The sequence below is a fragment of the Scomber japonicus genome, chromosome 20 (assembly GCF_027409825.1).
Source record: "Scomber japonicus isolate fScoJap1 chromosome 20, fScoJap1.pri, whole genome shotgun sequence".
Classification (NCBI taxonomy): domain Eukaryota; kingdom Metazoa; phylum Chordata; class Actinopteri; order Scombriformes; family Scombridae; genus Scomber; species Scomber japonicus.
The window spans coordinates 22,170,208-22,189,517 of NC_070597.1; the positions used below are offsets into that span (position 1 = coordinate 22,170,208).

Sequence of the window (19,310 nt, forward strand, 5' to 3'; positions counted from 1 at the left end):
TAAAGATCCTCATGTGTGAGGGCAGCAGTGGAAAATACTAAACTAAAGAAACTGTGAAAATACATCATTGTTCATCAAGGGTGGAGATAATCGTTCATTAATCGTAATCGAGGTTAAAAGTTCAATTAATCGTGATTTTGATTTTTGCCATAATCACCCAGCCCTAGAATGTATTGTAATTTGCCATTATGTAACAGGAAATGGTAGAAGGTGTACACTATAGATGGATTATGAGAACAAATGGGCGTCTGCCTGCCTGGTTCATCAACCAAAAAGTCAGATAAAGCGACACTAACAGCGATCAGCAGGGGGCGCTTACACAATTTGTTTGCCAAGTGTAAAAAAAAAGAACTAACAAAGAAGAGTGAATCAGTAGCTACATCGACTACATTTATTCGGGTTGACTCCTCTCTTAGGCAACGACATAGTCAGCTTTGATCAGCTGGGTTTGCATAACATGATGATGAAAAATATCATACCGTTTAGAGCTGTTAAAATTAAGGTGATAAATCTTACTGTCAAGCTTTATATGAAAAAATGAATTAATAAAGGTGTTAAAAATGAATGGCTGGGTAACCGTGATTTCATCTTGTCATTACAGCGAGCTCACTTCTGCAGGTAGATAGAAGACCATGGTGCTGAATGAAAGTGGAAAACCTAAAGCATCCATTTGTATCACTTTTTACATGCTAGCAAGTAGGGAAAGTGCTGTTTAACTGCTATGAGATGACATTTAGCCTAACATAGACTACAAGCCTGGGGTTTGGCCCATTAGGGAGAAAGTCCAGGGCCATTTTTTTAGTCCCAGTCTGTCCCTGCATGGGCCTGCTGGGTGCAGATATATATAAAAACCAGCTTTACTATAACACAAACCTGTGAAGGCACCTGCAGCCAGTCTTTATTTAGTGTTAGCACTGACAGAAAACAGATTTAGCTGAAGTGACTTAGTCTGTGTTAGTTTGGGTTAGGCTTGACACACACTACATAAATGCTGTCAGTCTGTCAGTACAACAGGAATGATTATGTTGCATCATGCTGTGTAACCAGCTTGGGTTAAGGCTCAGTATTGAGGATGCTGGCATTAAATATTATGTGCAGCTGGTGCCAGGCATTAGTTAGCCACTATCACACACTCACAACACTATCTGTTCTTTAAATAAAACACAGCCAACCACAATCAGAACATTTAAACACCAAGCAGGCGGCAAAACCTTTCCCTTCAGCATTTTGCTATAGAAACTCCATTAAAAACAGTGTGTTTAAACCGCTGATGAAGCACAGAGGACAAAACACTTTCTCACTGCCAAATCCATCAGTGACGAACAGTAACAGCAACGTCTGACTGTACAGAAAAGTTTTTCAGACAGAGGCCCTTCCTTTGGGGGCCTCTGATCTCTCGAGCCCCTGGACCTTTGCTCATTAGGTTTGTTCATTGGTCCATTGGGTGTGTTAAGCAAACTCCAAACTCCAACTTTGAAATGCTACACATAGAACTGCAGCAGTTACTACAGCAGAAAAGCAAATCAGCAGTTTTTAATGATTACTAAATATTTCATAGGTTTAGCTTCTCAAAATTGAGACTTTCCCTGTCTTGTATTATAGTAAAGTAAACATCTTTGTGGTTTGACTGCCCCCCCCCAAAAAAAAACAAGATGATGTCACCTTGAGCTCAATGAATTTGTGATGGCATTTTTCACATTAAAAAAAAGTTTTATAGACCAAAGCAATGATTCAAAAAAATAATAATAATCATCAGTTAGAGCCTTAACTATTGTCAACTTTGATAATGATCACTTTCTTATTTCTAAACTATGGAGAAACATTTAGACCACACGTGTTGGCATTTATAAATCATCTATTTTGTAATATTTTCATAGTCATAACACCATGACTGTGCGTTTTTGACTTCATCCAAAGGAGTTTACCTCCAACACCTGTTTTTCCATCTGTCCCTTTCTTTTCCTCTCTCCTTCTGTTCCCCTTTTCCATCCTCTCCCCGCGTCTTCTCTCCCTCCGTCTCCTCCTCCGTTCCTCTGTGGCTATCAGCCCGGCAGACGAGCTCTGCTGGGACACCTACAGGGACTGACCCGGCCTCTCCAATTACCCAGAAAACCCCTGATCAGAAAAATGATGCTCATTATTGACGCCTGACTCACCGGATTTACTGCTGGGATGGAGGGAAGGGAGAGATAGAAACAGGCGGCAGATAGAAAGAGATGGAAAGATACAGGGCAGTGACATGGAAAAGATGTATGATATAGGTAAGGAGAAAGGTGTATAGTAGATAGATAGAGAAGCTCAGTGTGGAACAGAGTCTGAGCTACAACAGCAGAGCGACACAGCCGGATTTAGCAGAGGGAGTGTGTGGGTGGTAGGAAGTCAGCGTGTTGTCAAAAAACGTGAGGGAACACTGTCCAGAGCAGACAGAATCAGAGATGGAGTGCACGAGAGGCAGAAAAAAAAGCAGGTCTTTCACTCCACCGTTAATTCACTGCAAACTGTAGGAGGGCTGCCGACACAAATCTCTCCACTTCCTGTTTGACTCAAGGCTCTCGAATCCAAATATATTTTTCAACCCTTATTCCAAGGAAGGATGTTGTTAAGCACACTTTGTCATTTTTGAAATGGCCTGCTTAGTATTCACACCCACTAGCAACCCTCTCAGCCACATGGTTTCTATACTCTAGCTACTGTTGGGCTTCCACTTATTGGTAGAAATGTCTAACCCTAACCCTAAAAAGCCTCCCAAATCTGTCAAATTTATCACCCAATCATATATTTTTTACAACCCATAGCGCTGCTTTACATCTTTTTACAATGACTCTATTTCAACCATCCTTCATAAAGCTGTGTAACTAATAAGAGAAATAAAACAAAGGCTGCACTCAGTAGTCTGCAATGTAATGTGAGGCATATTACTGTAAATCTACCATTTATTATTATTATTATATAATATTATTATTATATAATAATGTAACATTTTCATTCAACTGTTAAAAAAAAGGAAAAAAAGAAAAGAAAGGTGTTATAGCATCCGCGGGCAAGTGTGTAATTGGATCAAATAAATAAAGGAGTCGTGCACTCGTTCCTGTGAGTGAGTGTGTTATATTAGTCGGTGTGAATGGTTGTAAATTGAGAGGCACTTGGGATGGTACTCCTATCAACCAGTCTATTGAAAACAATACCCGATGCTCGTATCAGATGTGAAAACATGTTGTGCTGCCACTTGTTGTAGAAGAGCTTTGAGCCACATAAGCACATAGTGATTGTACTGTCAAGATGTCTGACCTTGTCCTCTCTCTCTCTCTCTCTCTCTCTCTCTCTTGTCTCAGGTATGCGTATTCTGGTGACCTTGCTGCTGGACACTCTGCCCATGCTGGGTAACGTGCTGCTGCTCTGCTTCTTTGTCTTCTTCATATTTGGTATCGTGGGCGTCCAGCTTTGGGCCGGCTTGCTCAGAAACCGCTGCTTCGTAGAAGACAACTTCTCTTTGTGAGTTCTACGCTTCACCGTGTTAAACATGTTCCTTAATTTTTAGGTTTCGGTACTCCTATCTGTTTGGTTCTGTTAAATGTCAACTACAGGGTGAGTATTGTGAAGGTTGGATGTTGGCTGCAGTGTCACCAGTGTCCCAATATAATATATGAATTAGTTGACAAATCGTATAGTTGATCACTTAACCTTCATATTAGATTGCACTATGTTTTTGTGAAAAAAAGATGTCATTAAAGAATGTGACATTTCGGTAAATGTACTTATTCACTTGTTTGCTGAGATTTAGGTCACTCATGGGACTATGATGCTATAGCCAGCAGCTGATTGGCTTAGCTTAGCTTAGCATAAAGACCCTAAACAAGGGGAAACAGGTCTTTTTATCTCTTTGAACTCTTTGCACAGTCTTTGAGCTAAGCTAATCTAACTGCCAGCTGGTGGTAGCATCATATTTGCTATAAACACATGAAATTGGTATCAGTCTTCTCATTTAACTCAGCAAGAAATAAAAGTATAAGTATATTTCTCATTACAGGACAATTTCAGTATATTACAATGATACATTTTAACAGTGCTATCTTTCACAACTCAAATTTTTCATTGTACTCAAAGTAATTTCTGATATTCCTAAGAGTGGCGTTATCTCTAAAAAAAAAAAGTAAGAATGAGTACAATGCATTTATGGCAATACAGGTTGTAAATAATCCTTATAGGTTCAAATGTAGTTGGGTGAGAAAGCAAAGTGAGCTTGCTATAGGTGTATGCACAATTTCCAATGAGGAGTGATCAATGCACAGTAAAGAGCACAGTTACTTCAGAGAGTATGATGTTATAAGATCTATGCGAAAAAAGAGCAAAATTTCAATAAACTAGATTTATCGGTCAAAAGAAGACACTGTGTATACTCTCAATTTAAAAAATAAGTCTCCTGGCACTGCCCTTCAAATTCTTCTTTATTTAATTTCTTCTATATTTAAGGTGACAGGATTTATTTATTACTTTACTTTCTTATTAGAGCTGAGATAAACAACACAGATGAGACTGCAGGTAGTACTACAGGAGGTCATAGTAAATCTAGGAGTAAACCTTGACCCCAGAACATGAAACTAGGTCATGCACTAAAGTCAATGAGGTTAGCGATTATAGAGTCTCATCACAGTGATGAATGGGAGAGAGAGATGGGCGCTGGAATAATGAGAAAGACCCCCACTCTGCAGCCCATGGTATATGTACATGGGCACCGATGACTTATTCATGCCCCCCCCATCCGTGTCATCCTGGCTTCATTACTCTCTATAGGATTTATGACATCTCACAGCTGTAATTTAAGGTCATGCATAATGACAGTGGTGAGCTGGTGTTTTTTTTTTTTTTTTTTTTGTCATCATCATCAATTTTTCGACATTCTTCTCGTATCCACAAAGGTCTGTTTTACCGCATCAGATGAATGGCATTTAAGTCTGGCTCTAGTCTTTGTCCAAAGCCATAAACATAGCTGATTAACACCTGTTTCCATTTATCATGAACTCATATCACTGATACATATTTTAGTGCTTTGGCAAAGGAGCAGCTGTTAACTGATAACTGGGTTGACAGTCACATTTTATTAGACTGATTGAGAATATGTGAGAGGAGCCGATAGGAACCACATCCAGTGCGTCATGTCAGGGTGTGATAAATCCATCGTGTACCGTACTGAGCTCATCGGACCAACAAGTGTTCTAGTGTGAAACAGCTTTTAAGAATATATAAATAAATAAGAGTATGCTAGGTTGTCCCGAAGTGTAAAAGGACTGGTCTGTACCTACAAAGAGATTGAAGCCACTGTGCAATTAGTACAGCCTGCCAGCTGATTGTGTGTTGACAGACCAACATGATGTCACCAGACACACACACCAGTTATCCCAGACAGAGAATAGCTGTGTAAAAGATAGGCGTTACAGCAGGCAAACACACTTGTAGGCTCACCTGACAAAACACACACAAGGGTCTCCCCGGCCATTTGGCCCCAGGTTTGTAAACACAATTACAGCTGGCTTCGCTGATTAGTTCCTCCTATCTGTTTGAAGGGGGTGTTAATCAGTGGAAGCAGATGCTGTAGTCTTTGCATGGAATTAAAAACCTGCAGACATTTTGGCTTCAGTGTTAAGCTGCTTAAAATTCTACCCGATGTACGCCAAAACTCAAAAAGGAGAGGAGACGACAGCACTTAATTTTCACTGCTTCAGCCCCTGGTAGCTAAGGTGGGAACACATTAAAGTGTAACCAAAACAGGTACAGTTTTATAGTGATGGATGATGGCAAAAATGGAAGAGGGACAAACTGTCTCCAGAAAAATACCTGAGAGAAAATACACGTGTACACCTGCAAGATGTGATTAAGCTTTAAATACTTTTCTGTCCTCGTATAATGTATATTAATTTGCTTTGTATTGAGGAGATGCATCTTAATATTTCAATTTCTCTCAATGTTTTAGCAGCTAAGTACAGCCCAAGACACTACAGAGAAGCCTGCAATACAGCTGAAAGTATATGTTAAAGCATAATAAGTGATTTATAGCAAATATAATGTAGTTCTGAGCAGATGTACTGTATGTGTTTATTCATGTATTGTAGACAACTATAATTTCAGCTGTGGTCACCCCTAACTGAATGCTGCTATATAAACAAATAATGACAATATAGTTCAAATAATATGTATATTAATATACACTTTAAAATGTCATTATATGTACTGAAAATGTGTTACACACCATTTATCGACTGTTTATATACTGCTCGTAAATGTTAAGTAGGGACCTTAAAGTATTATGTAAGTGTTCTGATAGAAGGAGTAACACATTGTTCCCCTGCTCAGTTGAGTTGAATACACTGTGTACACTGTGACATTACTGAGTGGGTCGCTGACACAATGAGGAGAGCCTCCTCCAAAATTGCATCACATAAAAACTTTTCAGTGTTTTCTTTCACAAAAGTAAACTCGCTACACCAAACCAGGGGGCATGTTTGTCGTTTTCAGCTTGTGGTCCCATCTTTTTCACTCTGTCATGTCATCTGATGATGGTGTCTTTAGAGAAACTGACTGAAAAGAATCTAAAAAGAAAGTGGCAGCTGTTTTGGAAAAGTTACAGTACTGCTTAAAGAGGAATATATGATGAACTCTCTGCAAAATATACATGAATATTCCCGATTATGCTCAAAAAGACCAACCCAATGCTGTTTTTCACATTTGAAACATACACATCTTTTACTTTGTCTAGTCTCAGGAGTCATACAAGCCAACAATCCTTCAATATCCTCTCCTTTATCCCCCTCTCCAAAAGTCCTCTGTCCATGGAGCTGGATAAATACTACCACACTGAAAACGACGACGAGAATCCCTTCATCTGCTCGCAGCCCAGAGAGAATGGCAGGAGGGACTGCCACTCGGTACCCAAGCTGTACGAGGAGGGAGGCATCCAGTGCAACCTGGACATGTACTCTTACAACAGCACTGACAACACCACCTGCGTCAACTGGAACCAGTACTACACCAACTGCTCCGCTGGTCCAGTCAACCCCTTCAAGGGCGCCATCAACTTTGACAACATCTGCTACGCCTGGATCGCCATCTTTCAGGTAAGGCAGCTAATCAAGTTACGGATTATGTCCGATTTTTCCGATATCTGCCAGTAGGGTTTGACTGAAAGCAAGGCTGTAATACAAGATGGAGACGAAGAGGAGGGGGGGGGGCTAATTGCCCCAGAGGCTGGTGTATCAGAGAAATGGGGCTTTACAGGATTAGCAGGTCGCCACAACTACATGGCCAGACTGCAGTCTAATTTTTCCACACGCATTTGCTTGCTATCTCCGCTTCATCTCAAAAGCCGTTTGGTCCGAGTGTTCATTCAACGCCGTTCAGCTGAAGGGGGTGTGGTGGGTTGGGGGGGGGGTGTTATTTTGGAAGATGAAAGCCAGATTGGAGATGAGTTCTCCCATACGTCTGGCTGCTGCATGTGTGGGGTAAATCACACAAGAGAAACATTGGGGATTAGTTTTCTGCTGAGTCTTGGTGTTTGGAACATTCTGGACTGTGAAATATGGTCTATTTTAATCCCTAGTTTTTAAATTGTACTCTGTTTGCTTTCTATCTGCGTTCCTCTATAGGTGATCACTCTGGAGGGCTGGGTGGACATCATGTACTTTGTGATGGATGCTCACTCTTTCTACAACTTCATCTACTTCATCCTGCTCATCATCGTAAGTGCCAAGAACTGTGCGTGTATGCCTGCTGACGGCAGAAGGAGTGGGTCGGTCAGGAGAACGGTACATGTGTGTGTGTTGTGAGTGCGTGAACAACAGTGACACCTTCCCCTTTCCTTGTTCTTAGATTGGTTCATTCTTCATGATCAACCTGTGCCTGGTCGTCATCGCCACGCAGTTCTCGGAGACCAAGCAGAGGGAGAGCCAGCTGATGAAAGAGCAGCGGGTGCGCTTCATGTCCAACGCCAGTACTCTGGCCTCCCTCTCTGAGCCGGGCTCCTGCTACGATGAACTGCTGAAGTACCTGGTCCACATCATCCGCAAGGGGTTTAAACAGGTGGCCCACATATTCAGGTTCTTAGCTCGCCGCGCAGGGTTCAACATCGCCGCCTCGCCCCCTGCCACGGAAGCCAATCGCAGCCACAGCCAGAGAAGGAGGAGGAAGTCCTCTAGGCAAGGGTCGGTGTCAGTCCATCACATGGTGCACCATCATCACCATCACCACTACCACCACTACCACCTGGGGAATGGAAGCATAAGGGGAAGAGGGAGCATCAGGTGTCCAGAGGGTAGGGATGTGGAGGCTGGTTCTCATAACAACAACGGAGGGGCTCTTGTTGGGACCACTTGCACCGGGCACCTGGCTTTGGCCCCGCCACTGCCTTCAGTGATAGCGGCAACCTCCGATACAAACCTGGCCACCTTGTCCAATCCTGCTGCGACAGCTGCTGATGCATCCTCAGCTCTCAGCGTATTCCACTTAGACTCTCTCCGTTGTTCCCCCTCACCCACAAACCTGGGTCCAATCCCAGGCCCGTTCTCCCTGACCCCAACTCCCGTGTCCAGATCTATGAAGAGGAACTCCGTGCCCTTTGCTGCTCCGGGTCCTAAGAACTACCCCACACTGCAGGCCAGAGCGCTAGCAGAGTGCAGACGAGGGAGTGTTGCAACCAGCACTCTGACGAATATCAGCTTCAACCTCAATATCCCACCCGTGCCCCTGGAGAGAGGGCCGCAGAGCCTGGTGGAAACACAAACTCCTACAGGTAGATGCATAAACACACCAACATGGATGAGGTCACAGATATATGATAGATACAGATATATATTTAAAGACTTGGAAAGCTTTAGTTCCTCTGAGTCAGCTGTGGTGGATAGTGATTGTTTTTCTGAGCATTCCTATTAGGTAAGATACTGCAAGGCATGATGGGTTTTGTAAATAACAAGAGTATCCCATTCAGTCAGAATCACTGTTTAATTTCCATATCAGTGTTGAAGCAAATCAAATGACACACCACTGGAAGTGTTCCCTTTTCTGCAATCACCTATTTGGTGGAGAACGGTATCGATTTGTTGTGATTAAGGCTCAAACTATAACGCCGTCCAGAGTGAGGTTTTTTTTTTTAATGAGAGACAGAAAGCATTGTTATTACAGTCAATAAATGTTAGTCCTTCGTTCGTAGTTGGCAGCCAGCTTTTTCTTACTCCAGCCAACTTCTAAAAGGCAGTGGACTCAGCAAAAGTAAGGCCAGGTCTGCTCAGGTTGTACAGATGGTGGAAATGCTGGCTGCCAGCTAGCCGGGCCACAGCACAGCCTGTGGAGACGAGGCGTTACTCATACAGCACGAACTCCCCATCACCGCCGAACACACTCCCACTGATACACACGCAACTGTCCAAAAATATTGTTCTCCACAACAGATCTCTTTCATTTGATTTGACAATGTGTCTAAACCACTTCGTTTCTCTAATGTATCACAATCACGCACGTTTTACTCCAATTCCCCCTCTCTCTCTTCGTCTCAGTTTCACCATCTGACCTTTCTCTCCCGGCTGCAGCCCAGATCTCCTGCCAGCTGTCGGCTCGCGACCTGAGCACCACCAGCAGCGCCATGGACACGGCCGCATTGACATTAGACCCAGAGAGTTGCCCTTACTGCGCTAAGGCCCTGGCCAATGAGTCAGAGGGCGGCTTCGAGGGCAACGAGACCCCCGGAGACTCCGACAGCGAGGGCGTATACGAGTTCACCCAGGACCTCCACCACAGGGACAGGCAAGACAGCCGGCAGGTCAAGAAGAAGCATCGCAGGCTGGGCAAAACCGCTGCGAAGGTCGTTCACTTCTGGAGGCTGGTTTGCGACACATTCAGGAAGATCGTGGACAGCAAGTATTTTGGACGAGGGATTATGATCGCCATCCTGATCAACACTCTGAGCATGGGGATCGAGTACCATGAGCAGGTGAGTTCCATTTGTGTGGGTGTTTGAAGTCAAATGCAGCTGTTGGATAGTAGTACCCTTGAATGCTTCCACAAAGTCCCCAATGGGAATACACCACATATTGGACAGTCAGATGAGAGGCAATGAAAGATTGTGGGAAGGTATTACTTGAACTTATAGATCCTCCGCTAATGTGTGTCACTGTGTACGATTGTGTAAGCTACACTGCTCCCACAGGCACAACTGGAATTCCTGATGTCTCTCTCTGGTCTCGTTTGTTTACACGAGTGTAATTACAGCCATGTGAGAGAGAAAACGGAACGAGAGAGAGTATGAAAGACAGAGGATACAATGAGAGAGAGTGAAAAGAGGGGTGATTTAACGGGTGAGGAAGGACCAACAACATCTGACAGAGATTTTCTCGCGTTTTCTTTCATTCTCAATCTGCAGTTTGTTTCTTTTTACTCCCGTTCTACTCTCTTTGACCCTGTCTACTCCTGATATTAACATGCAATCTGTATCTATATTAAGGCATTGGGAATTGTGAAAGCACACTCTTCAGAAAAATATCCTCCCTCTAAGATCAAAGGTTGACGAACTTTACCTCTCCAAACAATTAATAACAGCATAATTAATAACAGCAGCATCAGAGTCATGTTAAGCTCTACTTGCCAGCAAAGGAATGTCACACAATGTTGCCAGTTCCTTCAAAAGGTTCTTGGCAAAGCAAAATAGTAGTATATAAAAGTATTTTGTAAGAGACAGAAAGGGTTCGAATTGAATTTTATGAGCCCAAATATCAAGAATCCATGTTTTCACAATGCAGATGTCGAGTGTTTCTACTTACATGAATGAAATCTTGCCAAATGCAGGTTCAAGCTTTTGAGTTGTGTATGATGTTTCAGGCTATTGTGTTGTGTCTTTGGGAGAGATGTGAGATTTTTTATATAGTTATATAACACAAGTAAGTATTGTGTTGGTTTGTCTGTGTGTGTCTGTGTGGGTATGTGTGTGTGTGGGTAGGTGTGGGTAGGCGTGCCAGCTTTTACGGGGTTACTTTCGGTCCCTGACCCAGTGCCTATAAACACATCCAGATGCCAAACATCTTCAGCACACATACACACAGGACGTTTTATAGCTTTCTAGTCCCCACCTTTGTTCCATCCCATCCATTCCATTTCTTCCATTTTTCTGACTCCACTCCTTCCTCCTGCATTTGCTTCTCTTCTTTCTTACTTTCTTTGTGTTTTTCAGCCCCTACTTCCCCCTTTCCTCTTTTGTTGCCTTTACTCCTTATTGTCCTCCACCCATTCTTGTTTCATTTTGTTTTTATACCCTTCATCTTCCTCCTCTATGTCAATCTCTCTGTATTTCTCTCTCTTTCAAGTGCTCTTTCCTAGTATGGGTAAACTTGATCCCTCCAGTCTCCAAACAGGCTGCTGAAACTTTACTGAGACGGTTCATTGATTGTGAGCCCATTGACATCCAATTGACATAAGGATCACTGAGGATTCTCTTTCTCTGTGTAATTCTGTCCATATGGAGGACAAGCTGGCTTTCAATTTCCATACATCGTCTAGCCAAGTTTACTGCTGGAGTTTCACTCTAGTCTGTATCCTGTGCAATTTTCACTGTTGAAATCAGGTGGAGGAAAAGACTGCAGTCTCACCAACTGTGCTACACGCTTTAAAGATTGATTAAAGTGGTAATTTCATGTAAAGCATGTTTAACATTTTACCTTAAACCTAAAGCTACTTCTGGGTAGAGCTTTAAATTGTGTTCCCAAAACAAAGAATGGATTTGTTTGATCCCATATTGGTGGTGTCTTTTTTCCCAACCTTGCAGACAGACTGATATGCAAATGTTAATTTTTAAAATAAATATTAAGTTAATTTAAAGCTGGAGTACAGAATATTTGTCTCCCTCTTCTGGCAATGAGAGTAATTACAAAAACACTGTTGTCACATGCTTATATTAAAGGCTCCGCTCGAGCCTAGTCCGTCCCTACAGTTACAGCTGTAACACGGTGGATATATTTATTTTGAGCAAAATAATCAGAATCTGATCTATTTGGTCAGATAACATTTTGAAAGTCATGAAGAGCTGCACAATTACATTTTATCCTAACCCTCCAACAATAAAATGGTCCTTACATGACAATCAGATTTCAGTCCAATCAGTGCAGCCACAGCTTGAGTGTTCATAAATCCTGGTCCACCTACATTTACTATCTGTCTGAAAGTCGTAACACCAGTGGAGCTGAGAGTGTGACGGAGGCCCACTGTTCCACTGTCCTGTAAGTCCATTCTGAATACACTGATAAGAGACTCCTCCTGTAACTAGTACAGATAGAATGATGGCCCCAAACGTCTCTTCTTGAAAAGGTGCCAAGGATTAAACTCTCCCTTATAAAAATAAGGCAATGAGGACAGATCCAGGAACCTAAAATCCATTAAAAAGAAAACATTGTCAAGTTCTAACTTATCTGTTCTTCTAAAATTGCTACTTCCAAACTCCTTCCACACTGGTTATTTAAAACCAGTCAGATAAATCTGTGCAATTACTATGCTTTGTCCCCCTCTTTCTTTGGTAAATAAAGCAAGCACACTCTGAAGTACCCCATGTATCTTATCCCCAGAAACATCTACTGAGTAAATTGGTAGATGGACCCATACAAGCTAAACAATGCCATAGTACTGAAGATATAATAATATGGATGACTAGAGTTCTTCCTCTAAAAGATATCCTAGATAGCAGTCACTTCCAGCTTTTTAACCTTTCTGTTATTTTCTCTATCATGCTCCCCCACTTTCTCTTAACCATCTCTTCATTGCCAAGATAAACACCTAAATTAGTGTATATTTGATAATGCGTAGAGCACTCCGGGCAGACTCCTATGTGTACTGTAAAGGAAGCACTCAGCCCTCCATTAATCGTGAGTACACCGGAGTTGGTCTAAGGAAATGAGACCAAAGTCTGTGCCCAAAGAACTAGAGACCTCCAGAACTATGATGAGCAAATGTGGTCCAGATGAATTACTTCATCCATCACGTGCTTCAACCGGTTAGCCAGGGCCTTGGACAAGATTTTATAATCCGAACAGAGGAGGGAGAGTGGATGCCAGTTTTTCATGTCCTGAAGGTCTCCTTTCCTTGGCAGCGGAGTTATCAGAACTCTACTGCAGTTCAGAGGCAGATTTTCAATACCTTCATTGGAAACATTGATAAGATCTCAAGTTCATTCCAAAAGGTGTTTAAAACTTAAGGCTGTCAATGGCCGGGACTTTTCTTCCATCCTAAAACTCAGCTCAGGATGGTCATGTCTCGAAACTTTGAGTAAACCCTTATAGGAACACTCAAACAGCCATTCATTCTCCACATAGTCTGTTTTGTACAGCTCAGAGTAGAACTGCACTACCCGTCTACACATCCATCAATTGACTGAAGGATGTGGATGTACCTGCTCTGTCCATTCCTATTCTCCAATCCTTGGATCTGGTCAATGCTATGGAAATGTGAGTGGCCATTAGATCTGCTAATAAAGCTTTTATAGATTTGAGGATTTCGACATGTTCCACTGCTACATAGAGATTAAGATATTTCCACTATTTCAATCTCTACAGCTCTCAATGATCTCGTAATATTCCTAGTGTAGAGCTGACAGCTGCTTGATTTTTATCCTTTCAGTCCCACAGTCCCACAACTGTCTTAAAGAAATAAACATGTTCTTTTCAAACCTATGAACCTTCCAGAAAAAAAAAATTAAAAACATCTTTTAAATTAGCATCACACAGTAAATTGATCTTGATGTTTGAAACAATAGAACATATCTAATCCAGGGAAATAAAACCTTGCCTAGTATGAGCTCAAGTGTACTGTCTGTCTTCAGACTGTGCAACCTTTTCCAAACATCCACTGAATCATGTGTTTTTATGACATTTTAATTGCTCTTTGGAAGGCAGCATGAGGTTTAAAATGATTCATGTCCAAATAATCATTTTGAGTGCAATTAAAATCAGCCTCTAAAAACAAAACCACAACTAGTCAAAGTATCACTCAAAGTATTAATGAACTGGACTCTTTGTGAGCTGACATTTGATGTATATACATTGATAACCACCATCAGTCTTCCCTTCTTTTATTGTTGCTTCTTTGTGCATCTCTCCCCCATCCTCTTTTTCTCTCAACCTAACCAGTCAAGGCAGATGGCCGCCCACCTAGAGCCCAGTTCGGCTCAACTTTTCTTCCCATCAAAGGGTACTTTTTACTTTCCGCTGTCGCCAAGTGCTTGCTCATGGGAGAATAGTGGGTCTTTGTAAAATAAAAGGTCGGTCTAGACCTGCTCTACACGGAAAGAGCCCTGAGATAACTTCTGTTATGATTTGCTGCTATATAAATGTAATTGACTGACTGTCTGACATGCCCTCTATCACTTCTTTAAGCTCATAAGAAGTCAGCAGGAATGTTTTTGGAGAAAGTTCTCCAGTCTCTGAGGTCAAAGAGCTTAAAATGACTTACCTGTCCCACTCTGACCACCAGTCAGTATCACTGAACCTGTCACTGTGTTTTTCCTCGACAAACATCACATCATCCATCCTTTTCCTAATGTCCCCAGCTCAATTTAAATTCAACAGAGCAATTTTAAAATCACTCATCAAGGATTTAAAAAGGAGACAACCAAACAGTATATACTTGATTCTCAATCCTGTTCTTGACTGATTTCACTATATTCTTTAGTCTCTGCTCAGTTAAACCTCCTTTTCCTTCCAGTCACAGAGTCAAGAAAAGTCTCCTTATCTGCAAGGTATCTTTCTACTTTCACCTTTTTGACACTCTTTGTTTCTTTAAGAAACTGTTTTACCTTTTCAACCCTATAAGTCTGCTTATTCAGCTCATCTGGTGTCATTTTATCACTCTCACTGTCTGCGTTAAAAATGCCTTTAATGCTGGCGTCACATACTCCACCATTTTATCCTCCACAGTCTGTTTCTGCTTTTCTTTTCTGGCTGTAGGCTTTTTTGCTATTGAACCACTATTGTTGATTTCAGATTTTCTTTTCTGACGAGTGACAGTCAGACACCTTTCCTCATCCATCATGTCTATATCAGCACTTTATTCCAGGATCTCCTCTGGCCCAGCCTCAGCTTTTAGCTTTTACTGTCTTCCTCCTCCTCCTCCTCTTCATCCTCCTCCTCCTTCAATGTCTTCAACACCACCAACTGTCTCACTGCTCCGTTGAGACTCACCCGCCTCCTTTCCCGTCACTGATGATTTCACTGTTTGTTGCCTGTTTTTCTGCAACACTAACAGTTTTATTTCCTTTCTCCTCTTTTCCAACATCACATTTGTTTTTCCCTACCTGTCTCCTCCTTCCCTTCTTTCATCTCAGGTGTGCCTCTTTCCTCCTCTTTTACTGTCATTCCAGCTTCTTTCCTGATGTTTCCTTTCAAGCAGTCCAATGAGAAAAAAGGTTGACCTGGACCAGTAGGTTTCTCCAGACATCTCTGATTACGTCTCTCTTTACCTCAGCCAAATCATTTCATAACGTCTGACGTGGCAAACATACTCTACATAATCAACCCCATCAATTTTCAGACGAAAAGACAAGTTTAACTCCTCATTGCTGTAATTCAAAATCATAAATATATGTCTCTTGTGAGTCACAACATGCTGAAGCAAAGGAGACTTACACCCAGACAGGACTTTCTTAAAGGGGGGATGTTATTTTTCTGCGTCTGGAGAGTTCTCTTTTCAATACCTAATCTCTTATGAAGGGGTGGACATTGGACAGAACCATTTTCTTGGCTGGTGAGGCCAAGGAAAGGTTAGGTTTAGGTTAATTGGTCACCCTAAATATCCCGTCGGTGTGAATGGTCGTCTGTCTTACTGTATGTTAGCCCTGTGGTTGACTGGTGACCTGTCCAGGGTGTACCAAGCCTCTTGCCCAGTTATAGCTGGGATTGGCTCCAGACCCCTCGCCTCCCACCACACTGCATCCCTCTAGGGGTTAAACGGTATGGAAGATAAGGTGTTGCATTTATCCTGGCCACAGATTTGACATTGCCTCATAAATCCTCCACCAATGCAAACCCACACTCTTCCACCAAACAGGAGAATCACTGACAGATCTTAAGTCTGCATTTTCTCATCAGCCTAGGTTAAATCCATGATGCCAAGCAAGGGAAATGCTGGCACAAAGTACATGAAACCAACAAACAAAAACAATAATAAACACACAAACAACTCGACACAGCATGAAACACAGAGAAAAGTTTAGAAAGACTCACTCACTCTGTAGACCTACTTATTCCCCCTTAAAATATGGGCATGGCTATCAGGAACATAATGCCTTTCATTTGACATTTAATGTTAATTTGTCCTGTGCCTAGGCAAGGTGGGTGGATCATACAGTAGAAGCCTTAATTGGGGCATTAATCCTTAATCCATCCACTTCTTGAATAGACTGAGGTAAGAACATCTCATATATCAATTTAAGTCAAAGTTTGTGTTTCGGGAAAATGTTCCCTTTAAGAAGTGGTTCTCTGATTAGTATAACAGCTTATTGATCAAGGTGACCCATTTTCTAGCCCCCCACCCTTGTTCTATTAATGGATGATGCACACATTCACACACAATGGTTCTGACTGTGTCTTAAGGAGAGTTTGACAAGATAAAGCAACCACCCTGGAGAGAGAAACATGAGGAGCACACTTTCAACACACACATACTTCACATGCAACCTATTTGTAAAGGCCAGCCAATGTCTCTTCTTGAAATAATTACATATAATGTGCTTATTAATGGTGAATTATGTTTATTATAAACAGGATGGGTGTATCGGACAGGAATGTCACAAAAGGTTCCTGCAGTTCCTGTGTGTGTGTGTGTGTGTGTGTGTGTGTGTGTGTGTGTGTGTGTGTGTGTGTGTGTGTGTGTGTGTGTGTGTGTGTGTGTGGACCCTATATGACTGTTGCTTGTGGCTCCAATCAATGGAAATACCAAAGTCAATAAGGATTACTCTCCTGTGGCAGCACCTTCAACTGTAAATGACTTAAAGTCCTCCACTCTCAAAAATGTGTTTTACTTGTTGTGACTATACTTTGATGTTTCAGCTCCACTGTGCAGAATGATGCATGTGCAAAGTTTGATGCGAGAAGCTGTTCACATTCATTTGCTGAAAGTGGAAAGTTTCTCTGTGCCCTTTGAGAACCAGATTTGAAGGGCCTGCAAACAAGATTTTTGACATCACAACTAGTTTAGAGGCTAATCCTGGTCCAATATTCAGTTTACATAAGTGTGATGTAGAGACTTGAAGCCTTCAGTGCACAAATACTGAGAAGCGTAGGAGTAGGAGACGTCTTATCTAGCATTGAAACTTTTGAAATGAGCAATATTTGTTCATAGAGTCAGGATTTTTCAATAAGGGAGAAGGAATAGACAGAAGTTTTTAATAGTTATATGACATAGTACACATTATTCCAAGCAACATATTTTAAATATATTTAATGAGATGTTAAGAGGGGATCTATAAACTTGGACCACTGTGTTCTATTTGATTACATTTGCAACACTTAGACATTCTCAGTTAATGTACCACTACAGTTTTTGGTAGAAAGTCAAGAAGGCATTGCATTTGTGCATAATGATGAAAGCTGGCCATATGTCCAGGAAGTTGATAAGACTGTACTATTGCACATTGTAGGTTTCCTTTAGACTTAAATTACATGTTGAAAAGTATTGTATATTCCACACAAAACAAATTTTAAAAAAAAAAGTACTTTAATACCAGCATGGATTAGATCCATCTTTACGTTACAGTTTCTTCCCTGTACTTTGCTAGTGCATTGCATTGCTACATTTTTTAAAAATTATTTCTTAACCCCAGCAACTGTTCATCAATCAGTGGAATAGTGCCATTGACAGTAATGGGTATCACATGTACATGTGTGGGTTCATGTGCATGCTATCAGAAAACAATATACAAACAAAAAGAGAACTGCTTATTAAAACATTGAGTTTTTGTTTGGACAAACACCCCTCACAGATCCCCCACCTCGGATTGTTGCTTGAAGGTCCTTGTATTATTCTCCACATCTGCATCAACACGTTTCAATGTGTTGGTCATCCACAGATACATGTAACTCCTGTTTCCACAACTATACTGGATAGAACAGCTTTCATTTCCAACACACAAACCTGGAGCAAACATAGAAATAAGTGATTCTATAGTAGTTCTGAGTCTCCTTCACTGATGGCTCCTATGGAGTCATTTGAACTGCTACCTTAGCTTATTTTAGGTTACCAAGGCAGATTGAGAGTCAGTGAGTGGTAGGGTCTCTGTAAATCAGCCCAAATATTGTAACACTGATCAATGTGTGGTGTATCAAGCAATGTCACCAGTTTTTTGTGCGGTAGTGGACAAAATGACTGTATTTCCCCTTAAAAAACAGCACTAAACACTAATAAAACACTTAAAAAAAGTATATTTACTTGTCATTGTGCAGAAATTTACTCTATATTCTTAATCGTTACTAAATAGCAGTTTCAGTACTGTTGGCCATGACTCATGAGTTATAAGTCCTGCTCTCAGAAGACCAAATATTGACTCTTAACCCACAAGACTTTCCCTCTAACTCAACGCATACACACACTCACACACACACACACACACACACACACACACACACATATATACTGCACCTCTCACCAGACCCTGACCTCTGAGATATAAACCGGGCTTCTCTTTTCAAGCAGACAGACCATAACAGATACAGATACTCTACATCCACAAGTGTCCCTCAAACACAGACAGGTTGTTACCCTGCAAACCGTCAGTGTGTACGGAGCTACAACATGCCTGAACCCTCACTGTCCATGATACACAACAGAGCCCCCCCCCCTGTCTGCCTGCCTATCTCTCCAACCGCACACTTACAAAAAAATACGTACGTGCAAACAGTCAGTGTTGCTCAGGGAAATGGCACGTGCCCGATCTCGCTCCGAGGGGGCAAGCTCGGCGAATGTAAACGCAGGGGGGGATAAAAAGATGATTAAATAGAGTGTTGGATAGGGATGACAAGAGTGTAAGGACTTCAGAGGTGAAGGGGATAGAAGGGGGTGATGGGTGGAAGAGTGGAGGCGGATGGGTTTGGACGACTAAGGAGAAGGTGTCTGCTTTATCTCTCCGTGCAGTTTAAGAGCGTTACCATTTATGGTGGAGCTGATGGAATAGTTGAGCATCTGCCAACTATGTGACACAGCCCATAGTCTATTTACTTCTCTCTGGCTTTAGAATAAGAAACTTCCCTGTGTCTTTATGGCCACAGAGAGAACCCCCGTCGCTCTTTTTTCACCTCCCC

At 41.8% G+C, this 19,310-nt stretch overlaps 1 protein-coding gene across 1 annotated transcript in view; it reads left to right on the forward strand.

Moving 5' to 3' along the window:
* The window catches only part of cacna1g (calcium channel, voltage-dependent, T type, alpha 1G subunit), a 259,465-nt gene that overhangs the window by 144,744 nt on the left and 95,411 nt on the right, over positions 1 to 19,310 (forward strand). Inside the window, exons 5-9 of the mRNA XM_053341901.1 lie at positions 3,333 to 3,492; positions 6,815 to 7,109; positions 7,638 to 7,730; positions 7,861 to 8,779; positions 9,573 to 9,973. Of these exons, the coding sequence (XP_053197876.1) occupies positions 3,333 to 3,492; positions 6,815 to 7,109; positions 7,638 to 7,730; positions 7,861 to 8,779; positions 9,573 to 9,973 (1,868 nt within the window). The remainder of the gene's footprint in view (positions 1 to 3,332; positions 3,493 to 6,814; positions 7,110 to 7,637; positions 7,731 to 7,860; positions 8,780 to 9,572; positions 9,974 to 19,310) is intronic.